The sequence below is a fragment of the Lagopus muta genome, chromosome 15, assembly GCF_023343835.1.
Source record: "Lagopus muta isolate bLagMut1 chromosome 15, bLagMut1 primary, whole genome shotgun sequence".
In the NCBI taxonomy this organism is placed as follows: Eukaryota; Metazoa; Chordata; class Aves; order Galliformes; family Phasianidae; genus Lagopus; species Lagopus muta.
In genome coordinates, this window is record NC_064447.1 from 10,527,301 (window position 1) to 10,555,189 (window position 27,889).

Sequence of the window (27,889 nt, forward strand, 5' to 3'; positions counted from 1 at the left end):
TTGTGTCTCTGGGTCACGTCTTCACCAGCCTCAAAACAAGGCCTTAGTTTTTGCTGCCAGGCAGCTGACCCCTGGCCGTCCCAGGAGATGGGTCCCTGAAGGCTGGCAGGGATTTACAGCCACTGTGATTTATGCTGGAGGACAGAGCCAGCACTGCAGCGGCTCAACAGCGTGGCTGTCCCAGCATGACCCTACCCTGTAAGGGGGACAGAGTCCTGTGGACAGACAGACATCCCCTGAGGACAGACAGATGTCCTCTGCAGACAGCAGTGGCATTCATAGGGAGGACTACAAGCTGCAAATGTTGTCACCCTTCCTCCTCCAGGCAAAGAACAGGCACAATGTTTTAAAGCACAAGTATTTGCCTCTAGTTTGGTGAGCTGGGAGGAAACTGCTCCTCTTCTCCAACCCAAGAGGGACATGGTGGGAGCTGGATGGTCAGTGTGTGACACAAAAGCAATGCCAGGCAATGGTACTGCGCTAAGAGAAAGCACTTGAGCACTTAGGGCAAGCAGAGGGGCTGTAAACAAGCTACCAGAGCCTGGAACACCCCCAGAAATCCCTGAAAGCAATGTAGGAGGGAAATGAAAGTCCAAAAGCCACTTGCATTCCATCACATCATGCCAGCTCTGGGCCGCCACTCACTTCCTCCCTTCCTGCATACTGGGGCTCAGACCAAGCAGCCACCCCTGCTGCAGGAGGATTGCAGTGCAGACGGCTGAAGAGCTGTGCCATGTCTTCAGCAGGGTGTTGAAATCCAGCCCTGGAGCCCCCGGGCTGCTCCTCCTCCCTGTCCTCCTGGGTGAGAGGTCTGCCTTGCTTGGCTCTGTTTACCACACTGTGGATTATCCCCTCCAGCCGTTTCTGTATTCTCACTGCAAAGTGATGCAGAACCACCTTGGCAAAACAAGTGAAAGCTCAGCACCAGTTCCAACCAGCAAGGAGCTAGGAGCTCCCGTGGCAGGAGGGGGCATGTGGGGTCACCCTGTAAGAGCTCTGCGGGGGACCAGACATCCAGGATGGGGCTGTCACCTCCCAAACCTGCCTCCAGCATCACCAGCATCCCTGTGGGACAGCCTGGGACAGGGCTGGCCCCCAGCACAATGAGTCTTTGGTGATGAAACCTCTGAGGTGGGACACACGAGCAGCCTGCACCGAGGTCACGCTCTTCTTAATAGGATTTCACCATCCGGAGGGTTACTGCAGGAGGACAACACTGGTTCTGCTGTGAATTATCCCTGCCTGTCCCCAGAGCTGGGTGGTGGAACCCCCGTCTCCTTCTGCCCCAAATGTGGGGAAGGTGCACCAAGCCTTGCAGCACATATGGGGGTTGGGTGAGCCCATCAGCCTGCCCATCACCCTTGGATAATGTTCTCTGAGCCCAGTGCTCATTTTTACCCCAATTACACCCAAAGGCAGAAGTCAAAAGGCTATTTCTATGCACTCCAGAACTGCTGATGGAGAGGCAATTTTCCTGCTGTGGTGTGAGCCCAGCCCTGCTCCAAGATATCAGAGCTCAGCGCCAAGGCGAAACTTCATGGGAAATCAGCCTGCCCTGGGCTGCCTGCTTACGGCACCGCTTGCTTTGTTTTGTTCCCAGCTCGAGATACCGGTCGGACAAAAAATGCTTTGTAAGGATGGAATTAAAAAGGATGATGCAAAGCCCACAGGGTGCCTGGGAGAGGAAACGTGAGCGGCCAGCAGTCGGCAGCCACAGGGTGCAGCGTGTTTGGAGAACACAGGGTTCCATTGCCCGTGCATGTGACTGTATATAACCACCAGTTACACACTAGATTTAATCTTGGGTCAACAGTCACAGATAATTTGAACCACGCACAAATTGTTCGTTGCACACTTGCAGGGTTTTGGGGTTTGTTTGTTTTTTTTGCTACTTTTTGTTTGGCCCAAACAACCTCAGCAAAACCAATGAGCCCTGGCTTGTGGTGCCCAAGGGTCAGGGCTACTTGTGTGCCCCTGATGCCTTCCCAGTGCTGTGCATTTGCTATAGAGAGGGAAAATGGAGGATACAAGGCAAAACCTCCAGTCTGGAGCTCAGCAGAGGTTATCAGCCCTGCTGTTCTGCTGCTTTGTGGGTGACTATGCAGAGGGTGCCCTCAGCACCCTGCGGTAGCACAGTGCAGGTGCTGCTTTCCTGCACATTCAGCTCCAGCTCATCACCCACTTTGGTGCCTGGTTTTCTCTCTGGTGGCTCCTTTCCACCTTGAGCCTCAAGCTGGCACTGGAAGCCCATCTGGTATCAAAGAGCAGCAGGGATATTGGTAACAGTGCTGCCTTGTTGGGTTAATTGAGCAGAGGGATCCACCAGCTCATTCATAGCTGGGCATGGCAATGGCCCCCACCTCTGCACGGAGCAGCCCGCTCCCCAGCAACTCCACCCTCCCACCAGCACCAACAGCCCAGCTTCAACACACAGGCACTGATTCTTCTTTCCCAGCACTGATATATCTGCACAGAATGGGGGAAAACCCCTCTGGGACAAGGAAGAGAAAATGCTGCCACAGGAACAAATAGTAATAATACCACTGATAGCACTTAGCACTTTTCCAGAGCTTCACAAACATTAATTTGTGCTGGTACACAGTTCGGTGTATGGTTCCCATTTTATCCACTAGGAAGAGAAGTGGCCATTTTAATTTAACCTAACTCCTCTTTAATTTAATGCTGGGGCACTTGCAAGAATATCTGGAGCCTGTTTCAGAACTCCTGCACAGGAGAGTCATGCTCCAAAGGGTGGCACATGGAACAGCAGCACCAGCAGTGCCTTTCTAAGTTATCCCCATTCCAGCACAACATTTGGTGCCCTGAATGGTGCAAACAGTGCAGGCTTCACCACGGCCCTTCAAGCTCTCCCTGCAGCAGCAGCAGCTCGCTGTGCCTTCATTTTCTTTCCCTTTGCTTTAGTGCCTTCCTGCGTCCTGTCTCCACACCGGGTTGCCTCCTTAAGTGTCTGACTTTAATTTCTCTCCACCAAGAGCCGGGCCTAAGCAATTACATAATAATGAGCTATTCATCCAGAGGGAGGGCACGGATCTAGGTTAATTGGGCTGACAATTGAACTCAAGCCTTTCCGGTTTTGCCCAGTTTTCCTGATTTTTTTTTCTTTCCTCTTCTTCTGCACAATCTCTGCAAAGCTCTCAGCCTCGTTAATTAATAAGGTAACTTCCCCCCGAGGGCTGTTTTGTTCTCCCCTCCCTCCTGCCAATGCTTGGGTAGAAGAAGAAGCAAGAATTAGCTAGCTGGTAACGAAGCAGCCGGCACTGGGCAGGATGGAGCTGGTTTGCTCTGATGGCTGTGCAGGCTGTGTGGGGCTGCTGCTGCTCTCCTGGGTTTTGGGGAAACAATGCTGCATGTGCAACACGGGTGCTGTGCCAACACAGGTTGGATGTGGTGGGTGGATGCGGAAAGCAGCTGGGCTGGGTGGGGGCTGGGGCATGGTGGGGGCTGTGAGGATGGGGGGAGAGATGCGAAAGCACTCATGGCTCCTTGTGAACAGACAAACCTAAATACCTGTGTGCTTCTGAAGCCCTCTGAGCCACCAGGAACACAGGGCTGATGAGCAGGGCTGCAGCCCAGCACCCTGTGACAGCGGTGACACTCAGGTGGTCCCCAGCATTGTCCCACCAAACTGGGATGCTGCGGGGAGGGATGGAGGGAATGGACCAAACTGTCCTGCACACACCAGCTGCCACCACCATGGGAGCAGGTCCTGCTGCTGCCCTGGCAGCCACATGTTTTCTGTGTTTTACTCTGCAGCATCACATGCGTGCAGTTTGCCGGCTCCATCCTGGTTGGTACCCACGCATGTGCCAGATAGAAACACATCCATTTCCCCATCGTTTTCCTGTGTTGGGGACTTATGGAGCTGAATGGGGCCAAACCATTCCACTGGCCACACTCCTGCTCCAGGACCCCAAGCCCCAGAGAAGAGCCACTTATGGATGCTGCAGCAGGTTATGGGTTGGCAGCGTGGCGGCCTCGTGCCGAGGAAACAGCCGTGAGCTCCAGCCCTGGGGAGGGGTGGAGGCCCTATACAGTGTGTTCCTTCAGAGTGTTTGTCAGCACAGGCACACACAAACATTTTGTGGGGCCTTTGCCAGGAGGACAGGGTTAACGTGCACGGAGCCCCGAAGGACGCAGGAAGCGCTGCAGCCATCGCTGAGAGCTCCCAGCCTCCACGCACTGCCAGGGCACGGGGAGCCTTGCACCTCCGGGGACTGCGTTACTCAAGGCCTTGTGTACAAACAGGAGCAAAAAGCATTAATCCTAGCAGGAGGGAACATGTGTCCTGGTGCTGAGGGGTGAGAGGAAACCATCAGAACACTCTCTGGTGCCCCACACCCTCACCACCCATCAGCCTGTCCCCCAAAAGGGGCTTTACTTTGAGATGAATGGGGGGGAGAAGTGAATTAAGGGATGTTTGTGGGATTTGCGATGAAAAATCCCACATTGTGATCATGGGGAGAACCAGGGGGCCAAGAGGAAGCAGGGCAGAGCCAAGCCAGAGGCACGGAGCAGGAGGAAGAGGATGATGAGGGATGCTCTGTGCTGCCAGGGGCCCACAGCCCACATATTTTCCAGCAACACTTTCCATGTGAACCCTATAGACCCCCTAGTTCTTCAGATCCACGAGTTTTTCATGAATTTGCCCTCTGATTCTCTCCTCCATTTCACTGAGGGGCAGTGGTTTTGGATCTAGGGATGGGATGCAGGGATAGGATGCGAGAGTGGTGTACAGGGCTGGGATGCAGGAATGAGACGAGCAGGGTGCTGTGCAAAGGAACCAGATCTCTCTCCGAGGCTGGGCTGGCAGCCGCACGCTCCCACACACGATCACACAGTCCCCTCTAGTGGATATTTCTCTTGCATCCCCACTGCCATCCTGCCCATAGCGTACAGGGCAGCACCGCACTGCAGGCCCTGGCCCTGAGCACCAATGCCAGGCACGAACAGCTCAGCTCTGCACACCAAAGTGGGGCACAGCAGCCAAAGCTCCGTCCGGCTGCCGTCGAGGGCTGAGCCATCCCCTGCTCTGCTCACTCCCTGCCTGCGTACTCGGGTGACTCAGCCCTCCATTCCTTCCCTGCTGTTGGCCCCCACCACCCGCAGGCTTTGCGTCAGGGCTGCCCCCTGTGCGGCATCACTGGGCTCGACCCCAACCCCGCAGCCCCGCTCCCCCGCTTCAAGGTATTTGGGCTTTGGCCAACGTGAGAGCAAGTTGATGAATAACTCAGCGGGAGCATCGCTTGCTCCGATCTCATCAGGTCCTGCTGTGCTGAAATGGGTTGGAATGGGGGCGGTGACTTTACGAGGGGTGCCTGCACCCAGGTAATGGGATTGGCCTCGCTGCCCGTAGCTTTTGAGCAATGTCAAAATCAGCCCTTAGTGCTGACATGTAAGAGGCGCTTTCCTTGCTTCCAGCATCCTTCGTGTGGGCTGAGGGCTGATATCAGGGTCCAGTGCTCACAGTGGGGCTTTGCAGGCTGCCCCACAAATCAGGAGCTGTTGTCCAAACTCCAGCAAGATTTTTGGCCCCATAGTGGCTTTTGAGGGATGCACACCTGGTCCAGGCTGCGCTGCCCAAACTCACCAGGAGCAAATAGATGCCCCTGGGTGTCCCAATCCCATCACGGGCTCTTCCCAAGCCCCCACAGCAGCCGCATGCCCCCTGAGCCCCCAGAGCCCACAGAGAGAGGCTGAGGCTGTGGCACAGAGAGGTTTATTGTGCGTCTCCTTCGCGGTGCGGCAATGGGAACATGCATCTCTTCGTAGCCACTTTCATGCTCAACAGAGAGGAAAAGCCCCAAATCTAAGCTCTTTGGTTAACCCTGTGAGTGCCAGGGACACACAGGGAATGCACATCCCAGTCCTGGTGCAAATGCTCCATTCTTCCCCCAGTATTGGGGGGAGAGGGTCCGACCCGTGCTACCCCTTGGGCTCAGAAATGCACATCTCAGGTATGAGCTGTACCACATTTTTCCTTGCCATTGCATCTAGGCAGGATTCAAGCTGTGGCAGGATTGGACTCACCAGTGAACCACAAACGTAATCTCTGAGTGCTTCCAACCATCTAACTCAGTGGTCTGAACTGGAAGAGAAAAATCAAACTGTCCTTAAAGCTGCACGGGGCAGTGAAAATATAGGGAAAAAAACAATTCCCAGCACCAATGTTTGCTTCCTCTGTGCCTGGAGGGGAGCCCAGGATGAGGCACGTGCTACCTGGAGAATGCTCCCATCCCTATGCCAAAGGCAGAACCACAGGTGGGAAACTGCAAAACCCAAACTCTGCTTTTTGGGAAGCCAGATGCCAACAAAACTGGATGTCTATTGCAGTGCTCCTCAGCAGCCTCTGTTTTATAGATGGGTGTTTGAAAATAAAAGCTCTGCATAGCCCATCTGAGCACTGAAAGGAGCACACTGTGATGGAGAACTGCATCACAGCCCTGAACAAGGTGGATGCAGTAGGACAGCAATCCACATGGGATTTCTGTGTGTGCAGGTGGAGCCTGACACAGGAGACACTCCAGCTCTGCCTTCATTTGCTGTGAACCCCTGTGGCCTCTCCAGCATCACACATCCCACCAAGGGGATGCTGGGTCCGGAAAGCTATGTCCCTGGGATCTGTCCAATGGTTGGATTTGGGCAACCACTGTAATGTGCCAGCTTATTTCAGCTCAAGGATGGGCTGGGAGAGCACTCCAGAGAGCTTGGGCAGCTCATGGTATCAGTGGGCAAAAAATCAACTCACAGCCTATACAATGCTGTGCATGATGCTTAGCAGGGCTGCACCTCAGGTGGCAGCACAGCCCAAACCACGCCTGAAGCACACAGTGGTTTGAATGGGAAAAACTCAAATAAAATAATTGTGGATATCACTCACAGACCATGCAGACTTGACACAATGACCCCATCCCAACAGACAGGGCTGCTTTTGGAAAGACCCGAGGCAATTCGGGTTTCACTCCTGGTCCTACAGCAGCTTGGGAAGGCACAGATTTGAAGCATTGACTTCAAGAGCCCCTCTAGGTCCCACACATGGTGGGACAGACTGCTGCTGCTGAAATTTGTTGTTTGTTGGCTATGTGGCTCTGGGCTCAGATTGCTTTGTGCTGATGGGGATGAGAGGAGAGGAAAGATAAAGGTGCAAGGCAAGCAGCACACAGGATGACCAACCATGGCCACACATCTCAGCGGAGAACTTCACCCCTGTGGTCAGCAAGTCCTTGGGCAGGACAGAGGGAACAGTGGTGGGATCTCATATGGTGTGGGCAGACCCTGCAGCATGCAGTGACAGCTGCACAACCAGAGAGATCTGCATCACGACATCTCTTCCCACAGAGCCAGGAGAAGCAGCAGCAGCCATGTGCAAGGTTGCTGTTGTTTGGGGGATGGGGCAGGCTCAGGGAGCTGGGAGGTGCCACATCCCAAGCAGGCAGCAGCATGATGGCCTCACCCTGCTCCCTGCCCAGCCCCATGGTGCTCTGCCACCTTCTCTGTGATGCTATACCTTCTCCACCACCTCATGTTTTATGTTTTCCCATGCAGCTCTGCACCAATGGCTTTAGGATGCTTGGTGCATTGACTGTCCCACTGCTCAAGCCCAGCAGTTGGTACCACCCAGGGCTGATCCATTTCTGGATGGATGCACACCCAGAGCTCTCCTGTCAGGCTCATTCTGGACATGATGAGGAGGAGAGCGATGGGGCACGGAGCATGTAGCCATCACATGCACAGCCCCTGGCTTTGAAATCCATGGATCACCACCAGTGAAGGCTCGCTGAGTTTCTTACAGCTCCTGGCTAATGAAATGTCTGCTCTTTCTTTCCTGAATCAGCACCAGAGTTTCTCGCAGCTGCAGCAGCTCCTCAGTGATGGGATGGATGCAGATCATTCATGGCAGCAGGAGGACATATCCATCATGGCATGAGTCCACCACGGAGGGACAGAGGGATGGCTGCGCTGTGCCAGAGGGGGAAGATGACACTGGGGGTCCAACATGGCACAGAGGGCAGCCAGGCTGAAGTCCAAGCTCCCCTTCCTTTCCCACCCCATACGTGTCTGACCATCTGTCTGTCTACCTGCCCATGGTGTCTGCCTCCATGAGGAGATGAGCAGGCAGCTGGGATGGAGGCCAGGATAGAGGCAAGGGTTTAGGCCACGTGGCCCAGTGGCAGCCGTTTGCTGTCCAGAATGGCTCTCCAGTCATCAGACCAGGACTGCAACCGGCGCCTGGGGGGCTCCAGCTGCAGATGCTTGTTGTGGCAGGCAGTGAAGAGTACGTGCTCCCAGCTGGGGTTCACCTCGGCCCCTGCAAAGCAAGGAGAGGTCAGATTGATGAGTTCTCCCACTGCGAGGCACTCCTTGCACATTGCAGCCTGCAGACACATCCCCCTAACAAGAGCATCATCAGCAGGGCAGGAACAAGCACCCATCACCTCTGATTCCACCCATACATGCTCAGTCCTGCTGCCCCATAGCGCCCTTACCAGTTATATCAGGTCTGTCATCGATGAGCAGGTCAGCAGAAACCACTGTCTTATCCCGTGTCAGAACAATCTGCTCCAGAAACTCGGGGCCAAAGTGCTTCTCCACCCAGGCATACTGCAAGGCAAAGGGAGCGGTGAGCACGGGCAGCCCTGGCACCTCCACAAATGGTTCAGCAGTGGGAAGGATGCTGCTGGAGAACAAGCTTTTTTACATGTAGGCAGGTTGTGGCATCATATATAATGTTAAGGCCAAGTGCATGCATTTGGCAGAGCACAGAAAGCACTACAGAGGTGCTTGGGAATAATTCTGATGGAGCAGGAAATGTCACAGTTGTGTCACAGCTGGGGGAGCCAAATTTCAGCCCTGCTCACCTTCTCATAAGGGCAATAACGGTACTTCTTGATAGGGCTTGTGCAGATGAACACGTCAGTGCTGCCAAGAGAGAAAGAGGGACAGTGTCACTAGGCGGCCAAAGCCTGCCCCCCCAAGCTGTCCCTGCACGTCCAGCCTGGCATCAAAGCAGCCCCCACACACAGACCAGGGGGATTTAAGCTGTCAACCCATAAGATCCCACTCTCAGGATGTGCACCCTCACTCACAAGGACATTCTCCTTCTTGTTTCCCTTGCTGGGAGCAGAGAGCTGAAGAGAAAGGGATGCACGTGACTGATTTGCAGCAAGCCTTCTGTTTCTTCCTCCCATGCCCAGCACTCCCAACACTGACACTGCACTGAGCACTGCTGCCAGGAGGCAGATCAGCCTGCAAAGCCAGTGCTGCTCCCCCACCAACCCCAAATACCACGGAAGGTTCCTGCTCACTCTGCCAAATTTGACATTTGCTTCACAGCTTCCACAGCGCCAGGGAGCGGGTCCAGCTCAATGAAGAAGTTCTTGGATTCCCAGATGCTGATAGCTTTCTCCTGCGAGAAGGAAGAGAGCTGTTACTGCACAGGACTTCTTGGTGCTCCTTCCTCTGCATGAGCACATTTGCCATGGATGGAAGCAGTGAGAAAGATCATAGTTATAGAATGGTTTGAGTTGAAAAAGACCCTTAACAGTCATCCAGCCCAAATCCCCTGCAATTAACAGGGACATCTACAGCTAGATGGGGTAGAGTTGGCTCTGGTCCCCTTTTGGTGACCTGCATCTGCCCTGTACAGTTTAGGTTGGAGGCTTAGTTTTGCCTGTGCAGCCCGACATGTGGGGAGAAAGCTGCTTCAAAGCACAGAATATTCAGCACCAAACTGAACTTCAGGTCTGTGTCTGGAGGAGCAGTGCCATGTGGATCCATCTGAAGTGGGCAGGTTCCTGTGCTCCAGTGTGATGCAGTTCAAGTCAAGATGCTCTCTGCCCTATTTATCTCCATTAGATCACTTAAAATATCAGCCAGGCTGTTCTCATAGGAGACAGTGTATTCTAGGAAGAAGTATATGCCAGAATGAATGCATATAGTCTTCCTCAGAGATGCCCAGGCAAACAGAACAACACCAGGCAATGGTTTTTGAAAGACATAACATCCAGATCTGCAGCCATGTTGTAGTGGTCTGGTCCAAAGGGAGAGCGGAGCAAAGAGACACAAGGAATGAAGCCTTGGGAAAAGCAGAGCCTGCTGCACAGCTCTGAGGAACAGCATCCAGAGCTCCCTCAAATAGGAAGCAGCCTGGCAGCTGCCAAGAAAAGCAATTATTTTGCAGACATGGGGGCCTTGTGGAGGAGAGCCTGGGAACAACATGAGCGCATGCACAGGAAGCAGCCATGTCCCAGAGTTAAAATGCAGCTGAGCAGCTGGGAGAAGACGTGAGCCCTGCACGGAAGGATTGGTCTTGACTCTGAGCACCTCTGCTGCTATATTTGGGGAGAGGAAATAGGGAGAAAAGGAACTTAAATTCCTGAACTAAAACCAACAGCCTAGCAGCTCGCCAATGGTCCAGGCAGACATTCAGACTCCAGTTGCTCTGCCTCACATTGGTGGGCAATGTTTTATTTCTAGGGAACTGAATGTAGCTGCGCAAGAGACATCTGAGAGATGTGGCCTGATGCAGCAAAGCACTTCAAACTGCACTGAAGTGTTTTCTTACAGCAATGACTTCCACATCTATTCTGCTTCCACTTATGTCAAAAAGCATTTTGCAATCAAGCTTGATGGGGGAAGAACTGAGCTCACGTTGATGAAGAAACCCACTCAGCTCTCAGAGTAGCTCCCTGCAGCATGGCAGTGCAGAAGAAGTTCCCCAACCTGGAGATCCCACCTTGCACCAAGCAGGATGGGCCCTTCTGAAAACTTCCACCCCAATTTTCTGCTGCTTCTCTCTCCCCATGAACAATTTCACCCAGAACTCCCCACCCTTCCATGCTCTATGCGCTATATGCCGCTGTTCTCCATTTGTTTGGGCTCTTTTCATCCTGTTTCCCAGTCTCCTCTGATGGTGCTCACCAATGAAGGGGGGCTGGAACATGCCATGCTCCTGCAGCCACAGAGCAGCTCCTGCTCTTCTTAGCCCTGATCTGGGAGCAAGACGGAAGCAGAGCTGCCCCAGGGCTGGTCTCTAGGAGATCTGCTATTTCAGCCCAAGATATGGAGGTTTTATGACTGTGCAGACATGACCTTATCTCATTTAATACATTCAAACAAGTTGAGATTCAGAAAACTAAAAAGTGTCATCATGCAGTACGTCTGTCTCATCTTTATCATCCACATTACTGCATGGATGATGCCTTATTTCCCTCCCACCCACCCCAACTACAGAGCACACATCAACCCTTCAGCACTTCAAGCTGCTTAGGACTTTGCCAATGGGAGAGCCTGAGCCCCATGCACGCCCCCCTTCTCGCAGGCACCATACCACTGCAGTCCTTGTATCCATCTCCATCCACACACGCAGGGAAAGGAGATGTGCATTAAAAGTGCTGGATTTCGGGGACACAAAGCACTGCTGCATGCAGACATGTCCCTAAGTTTGGGTGTTACTCATCACCCTCCCTGCACCCACGAGCGAACCGCAGCCCTGCACGGGTCACAGGGGGACGCACAGACTCACGCTCAGCTCAGCTGCCAGGCGCCCGTATTGCTCCGACACCCAGAAGCCCCTCCGGTCCTCCAGGGCAATGTAGGGCTTGTCGGGATACCTGGCCCTGAACTTCTTGAGGAATCCTCCTTCGAAGTCGGCCAGGACCCCATCCATGTCCACCAGCACGCGCAGCGCCCTGCGGGACCCCGCTGTGGGGCCGGATCCCCTGCCCAGCCCTGCCAAGGGACCGCAGTGCCGGGGCCGCAGGTGCAAGATGCTGCTCAGCAAAATCATGGCAGAGAGGGGCTGGGGGCGTCCTTTTTTTGAGGAGAAGGAGAAGAGGAGGAGGTTATTTCAAGCACGCACTCTGCAAGCAGACAGCTCTTGCAAGCAAGTCCCCTTGCAGCTGCAGTAGGGAAAAGCACGGGGGTTGCAATCCGGCGCAGAGGGGCTGAGGAGAGGAAGCAAAAGGGGTGCAGAAGGGATGTGGGGATGCAAAGGGGGTAAGGAGGGGATGCGGGAAGGAGGCAATGGGGTGCAGAGGCTCTTCCTCGCCCCAGCTCCTCCCCACCCATCCCTCCCATGCAGCAAGCACCGAGCGGAGCGCTGCGGGCCCGGGAAGCCGCGGGCCGGGGCACTGCGGAGCGCTCGCCCCGACCCGGCAGTGCAAAAACCCAGTTCCTCTTCCCGGTGCCTGAGCGAGCCCGGAACGGCGGCACCGCCTTAAAGCGGCACAAGCGCCTTGCAAAGCTCGGCTCGGCCGTCCCTCCGAGCCGCTTTAAGCCGGCTGCAGCCGCGCTCCCTCCCCTTCCCCGCGGTGCCGGGGGGCTGCGGGGCTCGGGCTGCTGCCCACCCGCCGTGGTACGGCTCGTCCTGCGGTCCCCGAGGTCGGCAGTAGCATCGTTGCTGATTCCCTGCTGCCTGCCCTTTACCACCGTGTTTTGGGGTGCGTGCAGGAGACACGGGTGCAGATGTAACGCATGCAGTGTTTTTTTGCAGCAAAACCTTAATGTGCTTTGAACCAGTTCGCGGGAAGAGTTAGACTTTGCCCAGGATGTCACCTGCTGTGACAGCTCCGTGTGATGTGAAGGTTTAAAAGAAGATATCTGGACACAGAAGAACTCTTTAGACAGTGCTGGGAAACATCCGACCGTGCAAGGAGGGACTCAAGGTGTCAGAACGAAGCACTGACACAGAAACAGCGTTCAGGAAAGGCTGCATATTCTGACACAGGACCAGAGATCACCACGGCCAGAAAGCGCTTGAGGGATTTCAGCCGCTATAAAGAGCAGGGAGGCATCAAGAGTGTGACTAACAGGATTAGGCAGCTGCTGAGTTGGGAATGAAAAGATTTTGTCCGACAGCAATGATGCAGCTTAGCAGAACCAAAATATTTCGTTTTCCAATTTCCGAATAATTTCTAGCGGGGCGTGCTGTCCTTGTTGCGTAGAAAGGGCAGTGAGTTGTGCACAGCCAGTAAGGGTCAGCGAGTGAGCAGAGGGACAGAATTCCTGGTCAAACTGAACAGGGAAAACGTGCAGTTTCAAGCGGGTAAGAACACGTTTTACTTCTCACAACGAACGGGATTTCAGTGCACTTCTCCAAGCACGCATTTGTCTCTCATTGACAAGCACAAAGTTTTGCTCACGGGACGCCTGGCAGCCCCAGCAGCTCAGCTTATACAAACCGAATGAACATCACTGCTACCCGGCACCAGGGGAACGAATCTGTCCCCTGATGTTCAGGAGCGCTATTTGCACCTCATCAGACAGCGCTCACCGAGCTGAGCCACCGCACCGCGGCAGGAAAGGCACAGCCCCGCTCCTGTCCTTAAGGGCCGTTCCGACCAAAGCCGTGCCTTCAGAGCCTCAGATCTGATTGCGCAGATCCGAGCCGCAGGTGTTCAACGCACGCTGCCCCGACAGAAGGGGCTTGCGGCTGGGGTTGGGGCCGCGCCGAGCCCCGCGCCGAGCCCCTCGCCGCAGCAGGCCTGTGCCAAGCGCAGACCGAGCGTGACAGCAGCCCGCCGGTGAGGAGCGGTGACACAGAAGGGCCGCTGACGTCACCGCAACGTCACCCGCCCGCCCGGCGGCCCTGCTGAGTCACGACTTCTCGCGCTAAGATGGCCTCCCGCGTCCGGAATGCGCGCGGGGGCGGTGCTTCCGGCTGGGCCGCGGTTACCCCGGCAACCGCGACGGGCGGGGGGGAGAGGCTTCTGCTCTCGCGAGACAGCGGAAGTGACGCGCGGCGGCGGGCGTCGCGCGACTCCCGCAGAGGCCGCTGATTGGCCGGTGGCGGCGGCGCCCGTGGCGGAGCCTCCTTCCCGCTTCCCTCCGCCGCTCCGGCCCGCGCCGCCCCTTCCCTCCCTCCCCCCTCGCAGCCGCCCGCCCCGCCCCTCCCGTAGCGCGCGCGGCCGCGCCGCCAGCCGCCAAGATGGCGTCGGCGCTGGAGCAGTTCGTTAACAGCGTCCGGCAGCTCTCGGCCCAAGGTGACCGCCGGGTGCGAACCGCGGGTGGGGTCGAGCGGGGAGCGGCGGCCAGTGCGGCCCGCCGGGCCCCATGTGTACGTGGGGAGCGGGTCGGGGCCCGGGTCTCTCGTGGCTTTATCTTGGGCGGTGGTTGGGCCCTGCGGTGCGGAGCTCTGACTCTCCGAGCGTGCCGGGAGCTCTCCTTGTGGCTCCGGTGAGGCCTTCGTTTCCCCGTCGGGGGTCCCGGGAGGGCTTCGGCCCCGCGAGGAGCGGCTGGGATGGAGCGTAAGCCTTGGGAGGGGGATGGGAAATAGGGGGGCTTCAGGGAAGTGGGGCTTGAATGCGTTTCAGAAGTGCTGGCTCCTGTGGGTGAAAGCTCTGCCTTCCCGGTTTGGGGCTGTGAGGGGCTGTCAGTGCTGCTGGGATGTCTGATGTACCTCGGGGGAAAAGGGGAGAGGCCTGAGGCTGCCTTGTGGTTGTCATTACACAGCACTCAGAAGGTGTTTTAATACTTCTGTGTAAATTGTCTGTTTTATCGCCAAGCTTCTCGTTACCCCACATGTGGGTGTCTTGTACTTCTTGAGCTTTCTGTAGGGGTGCTCCCTAAGAACTTCTTCAGTGTCAGGGTGGCAGAGCACTGGAACAAGCTGACCAGGGGTGGTGGAGTCTCCTCTGGAGATATTCAGACCCCAGCTGGACACCTTCCTGTGCAACCTCCCGTAGAGAACCTGCCTTAAGAGGGATTGAACTTGGGAGTCCCTAGAGGACCCTCCCAAATCCTACTGTTCCGTGGATGTTTGCACTCTGTAAGCGATCAGAAATTCATGCTTTCCTCTGCAGCCCTCAGGCTTTATCTCTGGCAGTTACTTTTGGGTGGGGTGTAGATTCTGTCATGCTTTGGTTTTAATTTACTAAATTTGTAGCATTTTTACTGAGGATTGCAGATGCTGGAGACAGTTTGTACCTATGCAAGATGCAGGTACTTAGCAGACTACAGAAGATTTTTTGTGTGGTTTAGTTTAGCTGGCAAGTTCTTATATAGTTTTGAAGGTGAACACTATTCTAGGGGAAAGCTGGCTGCCTTCATGGAAGTTCTGCCATTGGGGGCTGCCCAGATAGGTGCTGTCTGTGAGGAGTGAGTGCAGGCACCACAGGCTGCAGTGGGAGAATCAGGTGTACTTGTGGTCCTGGGCTGTCAGTGCTAAACTGCACAGGGGATGACATAAATGGACATGTAGCGAGGCCTTGTGTGGGTCTTCCACTTGCATGCTGTTAATATGTAGCATATTTGGGGTTTGTTGGATTATTTTTTTTTTTTTTTCTTTGTGGTTTTGGTTCTTGTTTGTTTGTTTTCATGGGGGCAGGATGCTGGATGAAGGCTGTAGAATGGGAGGATTTGCCTGTTGGGGGGGGCATCAGAGCTAAACTTTTGCAGTGCTTGAATATCATTGCCAAATGAGATTTTACAGGCCCTGTTTCTCTCCATGCTTGTCTTGGGGGTTTGCAATCTGGATGGGCAGAGATGTTATGAGGATGGGTGTCTGGGGTTCCTGGTCTGTGGTCCCACCTATGGACCTTTTGATCCCTGTTTTTACTTCAGTGTTAGCATTTCATTGGTAAGGCTCCCCGGTTTCGTCTTTGTTTTCGAAGGAAAAGGCCAAGAAATTTGAGAATGGTGTAAATCTCTATGAATGGGGGCACTATTCTTCAGGTCATGAAGACTTCTGTAAAGGGTGAAAAGACCTCTGCTTTTTTTTCCTATAATCAACAAGGATTGAACACTGAAACAATCCTCTGCTTCAGAAAGGTGTGGTTTTAATTCCTGTAGTTTTGAAGGAGGAGAAAAAAAAAAAAAAAGGGTTTTGAAAGCAGTTTGTTATAATAAAGAGGGAAGTCACTGCTTTATTTGTGAGGGCTTACCATACCTTCCTAATTCAAAGTAGTCACATTTCATGCTGTGTTTATAGTTCACAATGAATAGAACAATGCTGTAGTAATAATTATATGAAGTAAAGTTAAGAACAGATTTTGAAAACTCCGTTATTGGAGGTGTTCAGTTGCAGGGTTTTTGAAATCAATAATGAGCAGCCCAGAGAAGTGAATAAGGCACTTGAGGAATGCTAAGGAGCATTGGTACTGGGGTGGTTTTATTATTTCAGAAAGGGGAGGATGCTGTTCTTGGTAGATATGTTTTTGCTTTTAACGACTAGAAGGCACAGCTGGAGGTAAATTCTGTTCATGTTAGAGAGAACTTGGCATCGCAAAAACTTGCTGGAGTCTGGGAGACTTGGCTCAAGCAGAGCTGGTTGTTGCTATGGGTCCTGAAGCCCTCTGTAGTGAGGTGGATTGATGCTGCTGCTCGTGCTCCCTTTGCTGTCCCAGCGGTCAGAAGTTTACCTGTCACTTATTTTGTGAGAACTGATGCCTCACGTACTGCAGAGCAGGAAATTGGCTGGGTGATGCTACGTTTTCCTGACTTCCTAAATTATTTTTTTAATAGGGATTCAAGTTGCAATGAAGTGTGGGAATGTGTGTGTGATTTCTAAGTGGGGTCTGACAAGGATGCTTTTCATTTCAGGGCAAATGACCCAGCTTTGTGAGCTGATCAATAAAAGCGGAGAACTGCTAGCGAAAAACCTCTCCCATCTGGATACAGTGCTTGGTGCCCTGGATGTGCAGGAACACTCGTTAGGAGTTCTTGCTGTCTTGTAAGTGTGGCTTTCTTTTAATTAAGCATTCTAGCATCAACATTTCAAGCTACATGCTGGATTGCCAGCCAGACACAAGTATCTTCAGTCTGTTGTAGAGTAGTGCTTAGTTTCCTTTGGTGATGTGCCTTTTATTAGAAGAAATGTTAAAGCAAATTCCTGCTTTCAGCAGAAAAAAATCTGGAGCCTTAAACTGTCATTACTGCCAAATGAATGTTTGTTTTCCTTAAGGCTGTATCTAGTTGTGTTGTTTATGTCTGTATGAGTGTTTTTACCTATCAGTTCAGCAAAAACTTTTAATTGGCAGGACACGAGTGAGCCAAACTGTAAGCATGAAGCCATGTGCAGAGTTCTCGTTGTACTCAGATAGTGTAATCATCACAGAAGCAGTGTGCAGCTGCAGCCTGTAGGGTACTGAGGAGCCTGCAGGGATGGAGAGAAGCTGAAAATGAAGGAGCTTTTAGCAAGACAGACAAGATCATTTGATAGTTGAAAAATCTGTGATGCATTCATGCAGGTGTCTGGAGAAGTTCTGTGGTTTAGTATAAAAATTTCACTGCTAGCAATTTATTGTGATTATAATTGTAGCAGGTAAAGTGATCTTTGTTGGCCATAGTTAGTTCCAAACTGGTTTGTCACCAGATTCATAGTAGGACTGTGCACTAAAAGTGTATTTCCAAGTGCTGTGCAGTTCCTGGGGAAATCACATGCCATCTGTCATGACCACTTTGGCACTTCTTGCAAGCAGCTGCCTGTATCTGTAGAGACTGATGAAGATAAAACTTTTTGTTTTCTTTAATTAATCTCTTACTGTTGTGTGTTAAACTTTTTTTGGGGTCTTGTTTTAGGTTTGTGAAGTTTTCTATGCCCAGCATCCCCGACTTCGAAACGTTATTCTCACAGGTGCAGCTCTTCATCAGTACTTGTAATGGGGAACACATCAGATATGCAACAGACACTTGTAAGTTAATTCAGCACTTTATAGAAAAACTTTGTGTGTATTGATATAGTTTGGTATTGTTGATTTTATTTTTTTACTGAATTATTTTGTTTTTCTCTGTTTAGTTGCTGGCCTGTGCCACCAGTTAACAAATGCCCTTGTGGAGAGAAAACAGGTGAGCAAGTATCAGCTAATACAGCTAAAGTATCAGCTAAAAGGAACCTACAAAGCCAGGCTCTTAAGAGGGACGTTACTTGCTTCATAAAGATTTACTGCTAATTTCATGTGAAGTATTTTTGTGTGGCTCCTTATGTATGTTAAGTCTACTGAGCAGTAACGAACCTAAAAGCAGATTTTAAAACCTCCTTAAGGAAAATAGGCATTAAAATTTGGGGGAGGGAATTAGCTAAAACCTTGTTCTCACACACAAACCAGGAAGTCAGGTGTACCAGGTGTGTTATTCAGATGGTGTGTGAGGAGGGGAGAGCTGCCCAAACTGACAGAGCCAATGAGTCAGAGAGATTTCAGTGTTCCTCTCACCAGTCTAACGCAGCGTGCTTAATGAAGTGCCTTAAAATGTAGGGGATGTTTGTTTTTAGGGATAAGATACTGAAAATGCCCTGAAAAAGTAAGTTAAATCCAGCTTGAACTAAGAGATCAAATCAGGACTGAGTGAAGCAGGATCCTTTCCTTTATTTACTAGGAATTTAGATGTAGTCATGGAGTCAAGAGCAGGTTTACTCAGTACAATTTACTGTTTTCCTGGTGAACTTGTCTCTGTGAAGCAGAATTGGTGACTTTGTTCAGTTTGTCAGGGGAGTTTATATACCGTAGGCTCATCTTATTTTCTGAGTGACTGCAATATCCTACAAAAAGGGAACCACAAGTTAATTATTACTTAATGGAACCTGTCAATTAGTGTTATTTTTCATTTGTAAGTGTCAACATAAGATCCAATGTGCTGCCATCTATGAGAAATTATCTGAAAGAGATGTAATTTCTGACAGCCCCTGCGAGGAATTAGCATTCTCAGACAAGCCATAGACAAGATGCAGATGAACACAAACCAGCTGACCTCAATACATGCAGATCTCTGCCAGGTAAGGTCTTGATTCTGAGAGTGAAAGCTGGTAGATTCCCTACAGCTGTTTGAGAAATGCACATCCACGTATTGCAGCGTAAAGAAAGCTTTGAATTGTGGCCTTGGGGTTTTTGATTTTGTTTTTTAATTCTTTCCCAGTAGTCAGCAATATGGCATACTGCAATAAAACTCCCTTCTCTTCCTGCTAAATGTTCAGCACATGTCCCCAGGTCTTTGATTTTGTTCATGACTTCTGAAAGCCCTTCTCTCTGGGCTGGAAGTCGTGCACAGCTTCTCTTAGACAGTGTAAGTGTTCTGGCCAAATACTGTTTGCTCAGGTTTGACAAAAGGCATGCTTGTCTCCATGTCTTTGGCCTGGATTTGCACTTCTGTCTCATTCTTGGCTCCTGGGACTTAGAGTTGGATGAGAATGTTTAGTGCAGTATTGAGTGCTGCCAGCACGGTAGTCTGGAAGGCCTGGAGTTTCAGGCTGCTTTATTGGCTGGTCTGATTTCTTTAGGATTCAAATGATTTCTAAAAGTTCACAGTCTGTGCTTTTCCAAACACCACAATACAATGTATGATGTGTGTTATGCCTCTGCTGTGACATACACTGTTTTTGAACTCTCAGAGGAGTGAGGTTATATTAAATACTACTAAATGCATCGTATTTCAATGTCATCTTCGTGGATATTTGAAATAGCTAATTTATAAACACTTGATTTGTTTTCTTGTAGCTCTGTTTGTTAGCAAAATGCTTTAAACCTGCCCTCCCATATCTAGATGTGGACATGATGGATATTTGTAAAGAAAATGGGGCATACGATGCAAAGCACTTTTTATGTTATTACTACTATGGTGGGATGATATACACTGGGCTAAAGAACTTTGAAAGAGCACTCTACTTCTATGAACAGGTAACTTTAATTAAAACTCATCAGTCTGAATTGTGGTGAATTGAAAAGCAAAAGTGGGATGTGTGATAGCACTGAGATAGTGAGCCAGCTTCAAATTCAAACAGAAAGCTGTGCACCCGGTGTCAAGTACAAGCAGTCTGATTATTTTTGTTCTTAACCTTTAGGATGCAGTTCTATTAAGAGGTCTGTGCTTCTGTTCATCGTTCACACTGGGTTTGCTTTTGTATGCTGTGCATTATAACTGTGCATAGAAACTGCTTGGGGTTCATTTTCGTTTATCAGCTGTATCATGAGGAGCCCAGACTAAATGATACTCTTGGTGCACAGAGTGAAGTAACAAACTGAATTTAGAAGTGTTATCTTGTTGGAAAGTCCCAGCCAAGCAACTAATGCACCATAAAGCTATGCAACTCAAAGGTTGATGTTAAATTTATCTCAATATAAATATTTTCAAGTGCTCACTCATTACTGCTCACACAGAAACAGGCTAGTGCTTAGAACTGTGCATTTTCAAAGAGCACTGTGGCTTTGCTTCTGACCTTTGCCAATTTTTTGATGGAAGTCACACTTCATGCCTGTTATAATAATGACTGCTCTACTTTCTTCTATGAAAGAAGAGAGAATAACAGAATTCAGAAAACTCAGTGAAGAAAAGCTTCTGTCAAATGTGCAAAATAAACCAGTGCAGTGCTTTTCTGTAAGCAAGGGTGAGCTGTTGAGCAGCATTGGGGTGAACTAAAATCCCTTCTTGCTGTTCTACAAGCCTCTTTCATCATGGTTAAATAAGAGGTTGCATAATAGAAAGATTTTGTAGGGATATTATAAGGATGTGTGTAAATCCAGCTTTCACAGGGGCTGTGTAATCATTCCTTGTAACAGGCAGCACTGGTGATTTACAGTACAACTTCAGATACGTATCAAACAAAGGAGCTTTGATCTGTATGGGGTTTTTTAAGTTAGGCATTACTGTAATATAAGATGTTTTGAGTAGTTCATATAGAACTTTTTTAGGATGTTTTCAGATAATTACCTTTGATAGAAGTTAAGCTGTAATGCTCAAAAGTGAATCTAAGATGTCACTGCATCCTTTGTGCGTACAGTTTTAAACTGAGATGTTGATGGTGTAGCTATTGCAAGTTACCCATGAAATATTAAACTTGATTCATGTCTTTTTCTCTCACTTAGGCAATAACTACTCCAGCCATGGCAGTTAGTCATATTATGTTGGAATCTTATAAAAAGTATATTCTAGTTTCTTTGATACTACTTGGCAAAGTTCAACAGCTACCAAAATATACTTCCCAGATAGTTGGTAGGTTCATTAAGGTAAGTCTTGCAAAAGCAGCTAAATCACAGAACAGGGCATGGATAATAAAAATCGTATTGCAGGCATTTTTCTACCCTCATTTGGTGATACTGTTCAGTGTTGCACATTCTTGTTTTCCGAGTCTGCTGTGGCTAAAGATTATAAATGATATTGTTCATATGGGAAATAAGGATCTTCATCTTTTTCTGTTTAAAAAAAAGTCTTTTGAGTTGAACAGGACTTTGTAATTAGCAGTGTTCTCCTCACTGATATTGCACATCCCTTGATAACCTTTACTTCAGAACTCAAAGTTGACAAGTTTCACTTGGCACTCAGTATGCCATTCAGTATGAATATATGATGCATATATGATTGTGTTGTCCATGCTGTGATTCACAGGGATCAGGGCTGACAGTGTCTTAGGTATTAGAACAGATATTATGAATAAAGTGTGAATGCAATGCTGCTGAGCTTAGACTCAGCTTTTGTCATCTGATAGTCAACCAAAGGCTCTTTTCCTGCTTCTTTTTTTTTTTAATAACTAAGATTGTTGTATGCTGGTCCTTGAACAGAGCTGATTAGATCTTACACTGCTTTAATACAGTTGACTGGACCAGGATCTGTTGTTGCCCTGGACCTGCATGGGCATCACCTAGATTTTAAGAGGCACTTGAGCTACTTTAATTTCTTTTTGCCTGCATGGCTTATGTTGAAGTAGTGACTTGAATTTGTGAGGCTGGTTGAGCACCGTGTTCTTTAAGAAGAGTTCTCATTTTTCTGATTGCAGCCCCTCAGCAATGCTTACCATGAATTAGCACAAGTTTATTCTACCAATAAACCCTCGGAGCTTCGAAACCTGGTGAACAAACACAGTGAAACATTCACAAGGGATAACAATATGGGGCTGGTTAAGCAATGCTTGTCATCTCTCTACAAAAAGAATATTCAGAGGCTAACCAAGGTAAGATGGGTAAGATGTGCAGGCTGAAATTTATTCACACAAGTGCAAAATGATAACATAGTCGTGTCGCAGGGAAACAAACAGATTCATGTGTGTGAAGAACCATTCTGAGACTTTCAGATGCTTTAGGTAGAAAACCAATTCAGTTAGCTACTTGAACATTAGTGCAAAGGTGGTTCAGTCAGTGTCTATCAGAGGGGTTTGTGCACAGCCATGGGCGGTGGTATCCAGCTGTATGTCTGCTTACCTGCTTGCTTTTTGCACAGAAGCTTCCAGACCTTACTGTCTGTGGCAATACTCTGATCTAATTCAATGGTTTTGCTACAAGGAATGAGAGAGCTTAGCTCATGGTCATTTAGTACATAATCAAAAAGGTCATGAACACTAATAACCTAAAACTTCATCTTTGTTCAAAAATAGAAAACCTGAACTTCATAGGTTACTTCATTAGATGAGAATGAGTGAATAGCATGGATTTTGGAAGTGTCAGTTAAAAGAAATGCAGAAGCAATGTAGTGATCTGGTCCTTGGCTGAAGAGATGATTAATCCTTAAAAGGGATCAGGGGAAGCTCTCTCTTTCTTAAGCTCAAACAGTATTTGCTGCAATAGAAGTAACTTTGGAAGTAGTGCAATGTATGCAGTTCTTGATGGAAGTTCAAGGGGTGGACAGCTGCCTTATTTAGGTTTGAATGTGGGTAAGAGGTTGGACATGATCACAACTCCTAAGGGACAGAAAGAGATTGCAGAAATGAAGCAATGACTCCGTGAGTTTGGCCTGCATTCATGCACAGTATAACAAACTAGAATCTTTGGAGTAAGAGCTGACTGTGCTGTCACAGTGCTTTTGTAAGTAACAGCTGTGCGTTCTGCTTGTTTCATCCCATCCAACTTCAATAATAAGACTGTTGGGCCATGAAGGATTGGCAGGAGAAATTCTTAGTGTGTAATTTCAGTGGCTTGGCGTTTTCTTAATTACAGACGTTCTTAACGTTGTCATTACAAGACATGGCAAGTCGAGTTCAGCTGTCGGGGCCCCAGGAAGCAGAAAAGTACGTCCTCCACATGGTAAGACTTGCAACTTGACTAAATAGTCCTAACTTAAATATTGATCCTGTGGAAGACTGCCTCATTTGGCAGTGTGTGTTTGACTGGCAGAGGAATGGTTCTGTTTCACGTTGAATGAAATCCCACAAGGAGTTGTAGATACCTGAAATTCTGTTGTTGGTGATGCTTTATTTTAAACTCTGTCATTTCAGATAGAAGATGGTGAAATCTTTGCAAGTATTAATCAGAAGGATGGGATGGTCTGTTTCCACGATAATCCTGAGAAGTATAACAATCCAGCTATGCTTCATAACATTGATCAGGAGGTAAATCTGCAAGAGTTTTAATGCTTCTGGAATGCCTACTGAATAACTAGTGTTATTTTTAATAGCTAGTTCCTACTGAATAGTCTGAAATCAGATGCTGGGAGAAGTCAGCGTAGGTAACTTACATGTAGGGATGGAGAGCTATGAATTGTTACTATTTCTCATTTAAAAGTTTTAGATTGATAGTAATTAGCTATGACTTTCCTGCTTTATCTTCTGTCAGCTTGAGACATCTCAATGGACAGACTGCTTAATGTTGATGATGTGAAGTTCTTGATACTGGCTGGATTAGGACTGTTCAAGGGTTGGTTTGGTTGACAGTGATATGCCTGTAGTTTGAGGTCACTGACCTCACGGGGCTTTAAAAAGGATTGTTGGGAAGATATTAATTAAAATAAGGGAATAAAAAGTGATGTGAGGCTTTCATCTAAGAGATGAAGGCAAGGAGCATTTTGACATGGAATTTTTGTGATGGCAGAGGTTGTTAGTTCTCCATAGCACAGCCACAAAGTATCAGCAGATCTTTTACAAGCTGGACAAAACAGTCAGCTTAGTATGTTTAGTTGTTGTTTCTTTGTTTTTTTAAGATGCTGAAATGTATAGAGCTTGATGAACGACTGAAAGCCATGGATCAAGAGATCACTGTGAACCCTCAGTTTGTGCAGAAGGTAATTGACTTAACCTTTTGTCAGAATATTTAAGAAATTGAGTGTAGTGAGTACATTGTACTGAATGTTTGCATTCCTAGTGCTAGTAATAATACATCAGTGCAACGTGCAGAAACATGGTGCTTTAAAACAAAAAGGAAGTGCATGTTACTTCATATCCACTTACTTTCCATACCTGTTCACTTCAAAGAAAAGTCTGTCTCGAAGGTAAATCCTCAGACCTGTTTTTGAAGAAATAAATCTCTGTCTTTCAGAGTATGGGCTCTCAAGAAGATGACTCAGGGACCAAACCATCCAGTTATTCCTGAAATTAATATTGCTCACTACTCCGCTTTCAAGTAAAAGCTTAAGAGAATCACGCCTGGAACAGGGCATTGAGGAGTTCCATGAAGAGAGCAGAGAGAACTGAGCTTTGCTTTTCACCTGGACATTGAGAAAATAAAAGAACACCCTCTCAGTACTGTATAATTTCAGAAATATTCTCCGCAAAGAAAAAGGAAATCTCAAAAGAAACTTAAAAGTCTGTTGTGGATTTATTTATCTTCAGATTAACATCGTCAATGCATTAAATAATCTACCTTTTGTTTTAAAGGTTTTGAATGTTGCTGTGTTTCTGTAGCAGTCCTTTTTCCTCCTCTGCAGGAAAAAAAAGGAAGTGTTATTCAGGGAAGAATGCAAACTCGCATTGGTTCATTTACAAGATAATTACTGGTTCCTTTTGTATTTAAATTTGGCTCGAAGTGCAGATATATGTATGGTGGGAGGGAGAGGGGTGGAGCTTAAGTAAAATTCTCTACATCATAATTTGCATATACTTAGTGTAGTTGGCTGCTGTCTCAACTGATGAAATAAGAACCAGGTTCTTCTCGAAAGGTGTTGACAAGTCCTTGGTAGGTGACTGTTGAAAAGCAGAAGTTGCTTTAGGGAAATCATACATGAGAGCTGTTTTGATTTTAAACTTCTGGTACAAAATACTTCCTAATAATGTTTGCTCTTGGATCAAATTTACTAGGCCTAAACAAGGATAATTGGAAGACCTGGGTGTTCTGGAAGATGCTGGATATGAAGTTGTTCACGCTGAAAGAAGTTTAAATTTTTGTTCCTATACAATCAGCATGAAGGTATTCAACATATTCAACATGCACTGTTTTTCTGTGGTGGAAATCAGTTCTAAGTGAAGGCCGTGCTATCGATCCTTTCTTTGTCTCTAAATATGATTCTTCTTGATGGAACTCTATACGACTCATAAAAAACAATTTGATTTGGAACTAATTTGCTGGAATGACATCTAGTTTTAATTCAGTATTTCACACAAAAAGATTTTTGTTTGATTCTTTAAGGGTTTCACTTCTTAAATCAATGGGACTTTTATTTTTCTGTAGCTCTCACGTATCTGAAGATTCTGACTGTTCAAACACCTTTGAGATACTTCACATCAGTGCAAATCTCATGCTATCAGGCATACATACACCTGTCATCAAGGCAGAATGTGTGAAGCTCAGCCTCTACTGCTTCCTGCTTAAACATCTGAATAGGAGCTGCTTGCTGCTGCTAACCTGCCAGCTTTTGTCAGGTGTCAAAGTGGGAGCAAACCATTTCTGGCTCTTGCCGTGTTAAACTTGTGTGTATTGAGGTCACCCGTGGTTGAAAATAACCCGTTTGTGCTTCCGGTGCAGATGCAGCTCTGTTGGGGTTTTCATTTAAAACTGGTCTCTTAATTCTAGCAGAGCCTCTGTGGCAGTGGTTTGCTTTCTAGAAGACGACTGTGTTGTTCTCTAGGTGGCAAACAAAGTTTTTAAAAGCATAAAGTAGCAATGTAGTAGTGAACACAGCATAAGTCAATAGTGTTAGTTGTTCACCATTGAGAATTTGTGCTTCCTATCAGTGACTTGCATACTTAAAGGCAAATTTTACACCTAAACTCACCTTACTGGTCTTGTAATTAAATATATTTATGATTTTTAATGGTTTTTTTTTCCCCTAGTTAATCCTGCAGTGATTTCAGTGCTGAAAATGCTTATGCAACTTTTTGCTCTGGTACTGTAGAAGTGTTAAAGGCCGATGAGCTCTGCTGTGGGCTCAGGCACAAAGCTGGGTTATGGGAATGTTTACAGTTGTGTGCAGTAGAGTACTGCAAATGACTAATCCCAAACTGCCATGTAAACACAAATGGTGATGGCTCACATTTCATTGCCAAAGGCTCACCTGCCAGGAGAAGAATGTATGCAGAATGCTTTCATGAAGCCTGAGGAGAACCAGAAATGTTCTCTCTGCAGTGGCTGAGCTTTCGTATTGCTGGTTCCTATTAGTAAGCATGGACATTCTGAGAGCTGGTGAATGGCTTTATATCTGTGGAATTACAAGCAAATTAGTAGATGCACCTGGTAAATAGCAGCAGCTGTTTCCTGTTTTTTTTTTTTTTTCATAACAGAGATAAAATAAATCGATACTGCACATCAAAAGGAGTGGTGGACAGATCTATGTAGTATTTTCAAATGATATATTACCCTATTTTTCTTAATCTGTTTTTTAAGGAGGCACATTCTTAGTTGCTGTTGGAAAATTTGAAGTCAGGTCCCACCTGTAAGGAAGTATTCACCAGAAGTGCTTTGGGGAAGGGCTTTTAAGTAATGGTTTGATTTAAATGCATAAGGTCTAGCGTCTGCATGTCTTGAGATACTGTTGAAATTAAGTCAGATTTTCTAATGAAGAAGCTCCTTCAAGTCTTGGAACTAATTGCATGGGCTGTGGTGAGCTGAGACGCTTTGAGAACACTTGAGCTTTCCGGTTTTAATTTGTATTTATTGCAAGGAAGGACCCTTGATCAAATGTAAGAGCACTGTGTGCTATGCTTCTCTGAACTGCAGACTCTCAGAAGCCTGTGGCTAGTTCTTCCCATTGTGCATGGCTGGAAGATGTGCTCACAAAATCCTGAGTGCATGCTTTGATATCTAACTCGCAGTTTCATGCATCATAATTTGCAAAGAGAGAAAGTGCAGCTCTAAAGGGAGCCCTAGGCTTGCAACTACAGTTCTTAGCCACCGGAGGGGGGTCCAGTTCAGTCATGCTTAGCTGGTAATAAAATTATGTGGAAGTTTTTTTGTTTGTTTATAAAGAAAAAAGGCTAGAATCCGCATACAAGCACCCCTTCTGTTTTTGTTCCACATGGGAGCCCTAGTTACTGACCTTTGCTAACACACCTGTAGTGCTGCCATCGCACCACATGCTTCTGCATAACTCAGGTTGCCTCCTTCTAAGCAACTTCCCACCTCTAGTAGACAGTGCAACTGCAACCCATTGTGTGTGTTGTCATAGGTGATCTGTGTAACTTAGGAAATGTTTTCTGCATGGCCACACCAGCTGAGGAGGTTAGTCCTGACAAGTTGTTTAAATGTACTATTGGTAAATAAAGATAACAAATGAGTCATTCTTAGTTTGTCTTAAATGGTTGGCCTGAAAGAATGAGATGGTAGGGCTTTTGTATTTGCGTTTTTTCTCTAGGTTTTTTTGGGGGGGTCTTTTGTTCTTGTTGGTTCTCGGGACATGATTGTGGCTGGCAGCAGGAGGCTGCTAGGTGTCCGTGTCCAGCACTGCTCTGTGCTCAGGAACTGCTCTGGTGGCTTCTCAGAGCTCTCAACGAGTAGAACAAGCAGTTTTATTTTTGTGCCCACAGTCTGTCTTCTTGGAAAGTGCTGCTACGGGCCCTTGGCCAGCACTGGCTCTGGGATCAGATGGACTTTGGATCAGACATTTGCAGGCTTTTATCAGTTCAGTTCAGAGCTGATCTTTGTGTTGTGATCTGACCAGCTGAGTATTGTTTTCTTCAGCAGAAGGTCAACTTTTAGTCCACACGTGGCTCTGGTACCCAGAGCTGTGCTGTATTGTTAGCAGCGCTGGCTGCTGCTTCTCAGGGTTCAATTGCCCTGCAGTATTACCAGATGTGCTCTGCAGAATGACT

At 48.2% G+C, this 27,889-nt stretch overlaps 2 protein-coding genes across 3 annotated transcripts; one reads left to right on the plus strand and one right to left on the minus strand.

The window, feature by feature from the left end:
• Positions 1-5,721: 5,721 nt before the first annotated feature.
• Positions 5,722-12,249, minus strand: NT5M (5',3'-nucleotidase, mitochondrial). Its single transcript, XM_048962102.1, has 5 exons — positions 11,543-12,249; positions 9,324-9,424; positions 8,877-8,937; positions 8,505-8,619; positions 5,722-8,326 (listed from the first exon to the last, which is right to left on the minus strand). The coding sequence occupies exons 1-5, from the start codon at positions 11,804-11,806 to the stop codon at positions 8,169-8,171; spliced, it is 699 nt and encodes a 232-aa protein (XP_048818059.1). The 5' UTR covers positions 11,807-12,249; the 3' UTR covers positions 5,722-8,168.
• Positions 12,250-13,876: 1,627 nt separating this feature from the next.
• Positions 13,877-27,358, plus strand: COPS3 (COP9 signalosome subunit 3). Of its 2 annotated transcripts, none has more exons than XM_048961919.1 (12): positions 13,877-14,000; positions 16,558-16,687; positions 17,536-17,648; positions 17,753-17,802; positions 18,635-18,727; positions 19,446-19,625; positions 20,811-20,951; positions 21,719-21,892; positions 22,872-22,958; positions 23,150-23,263; positions 23,851-23,931; positions 24,186-27,358. In XM_048961919.1, the coding sequence occupies exons 1-12, from the start codon at positions 13,946-13,948 to the stop codon at positions 24,237-24,239; spliced, it is 1,272 nt and encodes a 423-aa protein (XP_048817876.1). In that variant the 5' UTR covers positions 13,877-13,945; the 3' UTR covers positions 24,240-27,358. The 2 variants fall into 2 exon arrangements, with proteins under 2 accessions (XP_048817876.1, XP_048817877.1); XM_048961920.1 differs by lacking the exon at positions 13,877-14,000 and adding an exon at positions 14,039-14,264.
• Positions 27,359-27,889: the final 531 nt, after the last annotated feature.

Excerpts from the sequence above, each read along its gene's own strand:
- NT5M (XM_048962102.1), bottom strand. The coding sequence starts at position 11,806 with ATGATTTTGCTGAGCAGCATCTTGCACCTGCGGCCCCGGCACTGCGGT. Across the intron at positions 8,938-9,323 it reads CAAATGTCAAATTTGGCAGA|CACTGACGTGTTCATCTGCA; the intron begins GTGAGCAGGAAC and ends CTCTCTTGGCAG. Across the intron at positions 8,327-8,504 it reads TGACAGACCTGATATAACTG|GGGCCGAGGTGAACCCCAGC; the intron begins GTAAGGGCGCTA and ends CTTGCTTTGCAG.
- COPS3 (XM_048961919.1), top strand. The coding sequence starts at position 13,946 with ATGGCGTCGGCGCTGGAGCAGTTCGTTAACAGCGTCCGGCAGCTCTCG. Across the intron at positions 19,626-20,810 it reads CACTCTACTTCTATGAACAG|GCAATAACTACTCCAGCCAT; the intron begins GTAACTTTAATT and ends TCTCTCACTTAG. Across the intron at positions 20,952-21,718 it reads TAGTTGGTAGGTTCATTAAG|CCCCTCAGCAATGCTTACCA; the intron begins GTAAGTCTTGCA and ends TTCTGATTGCAG.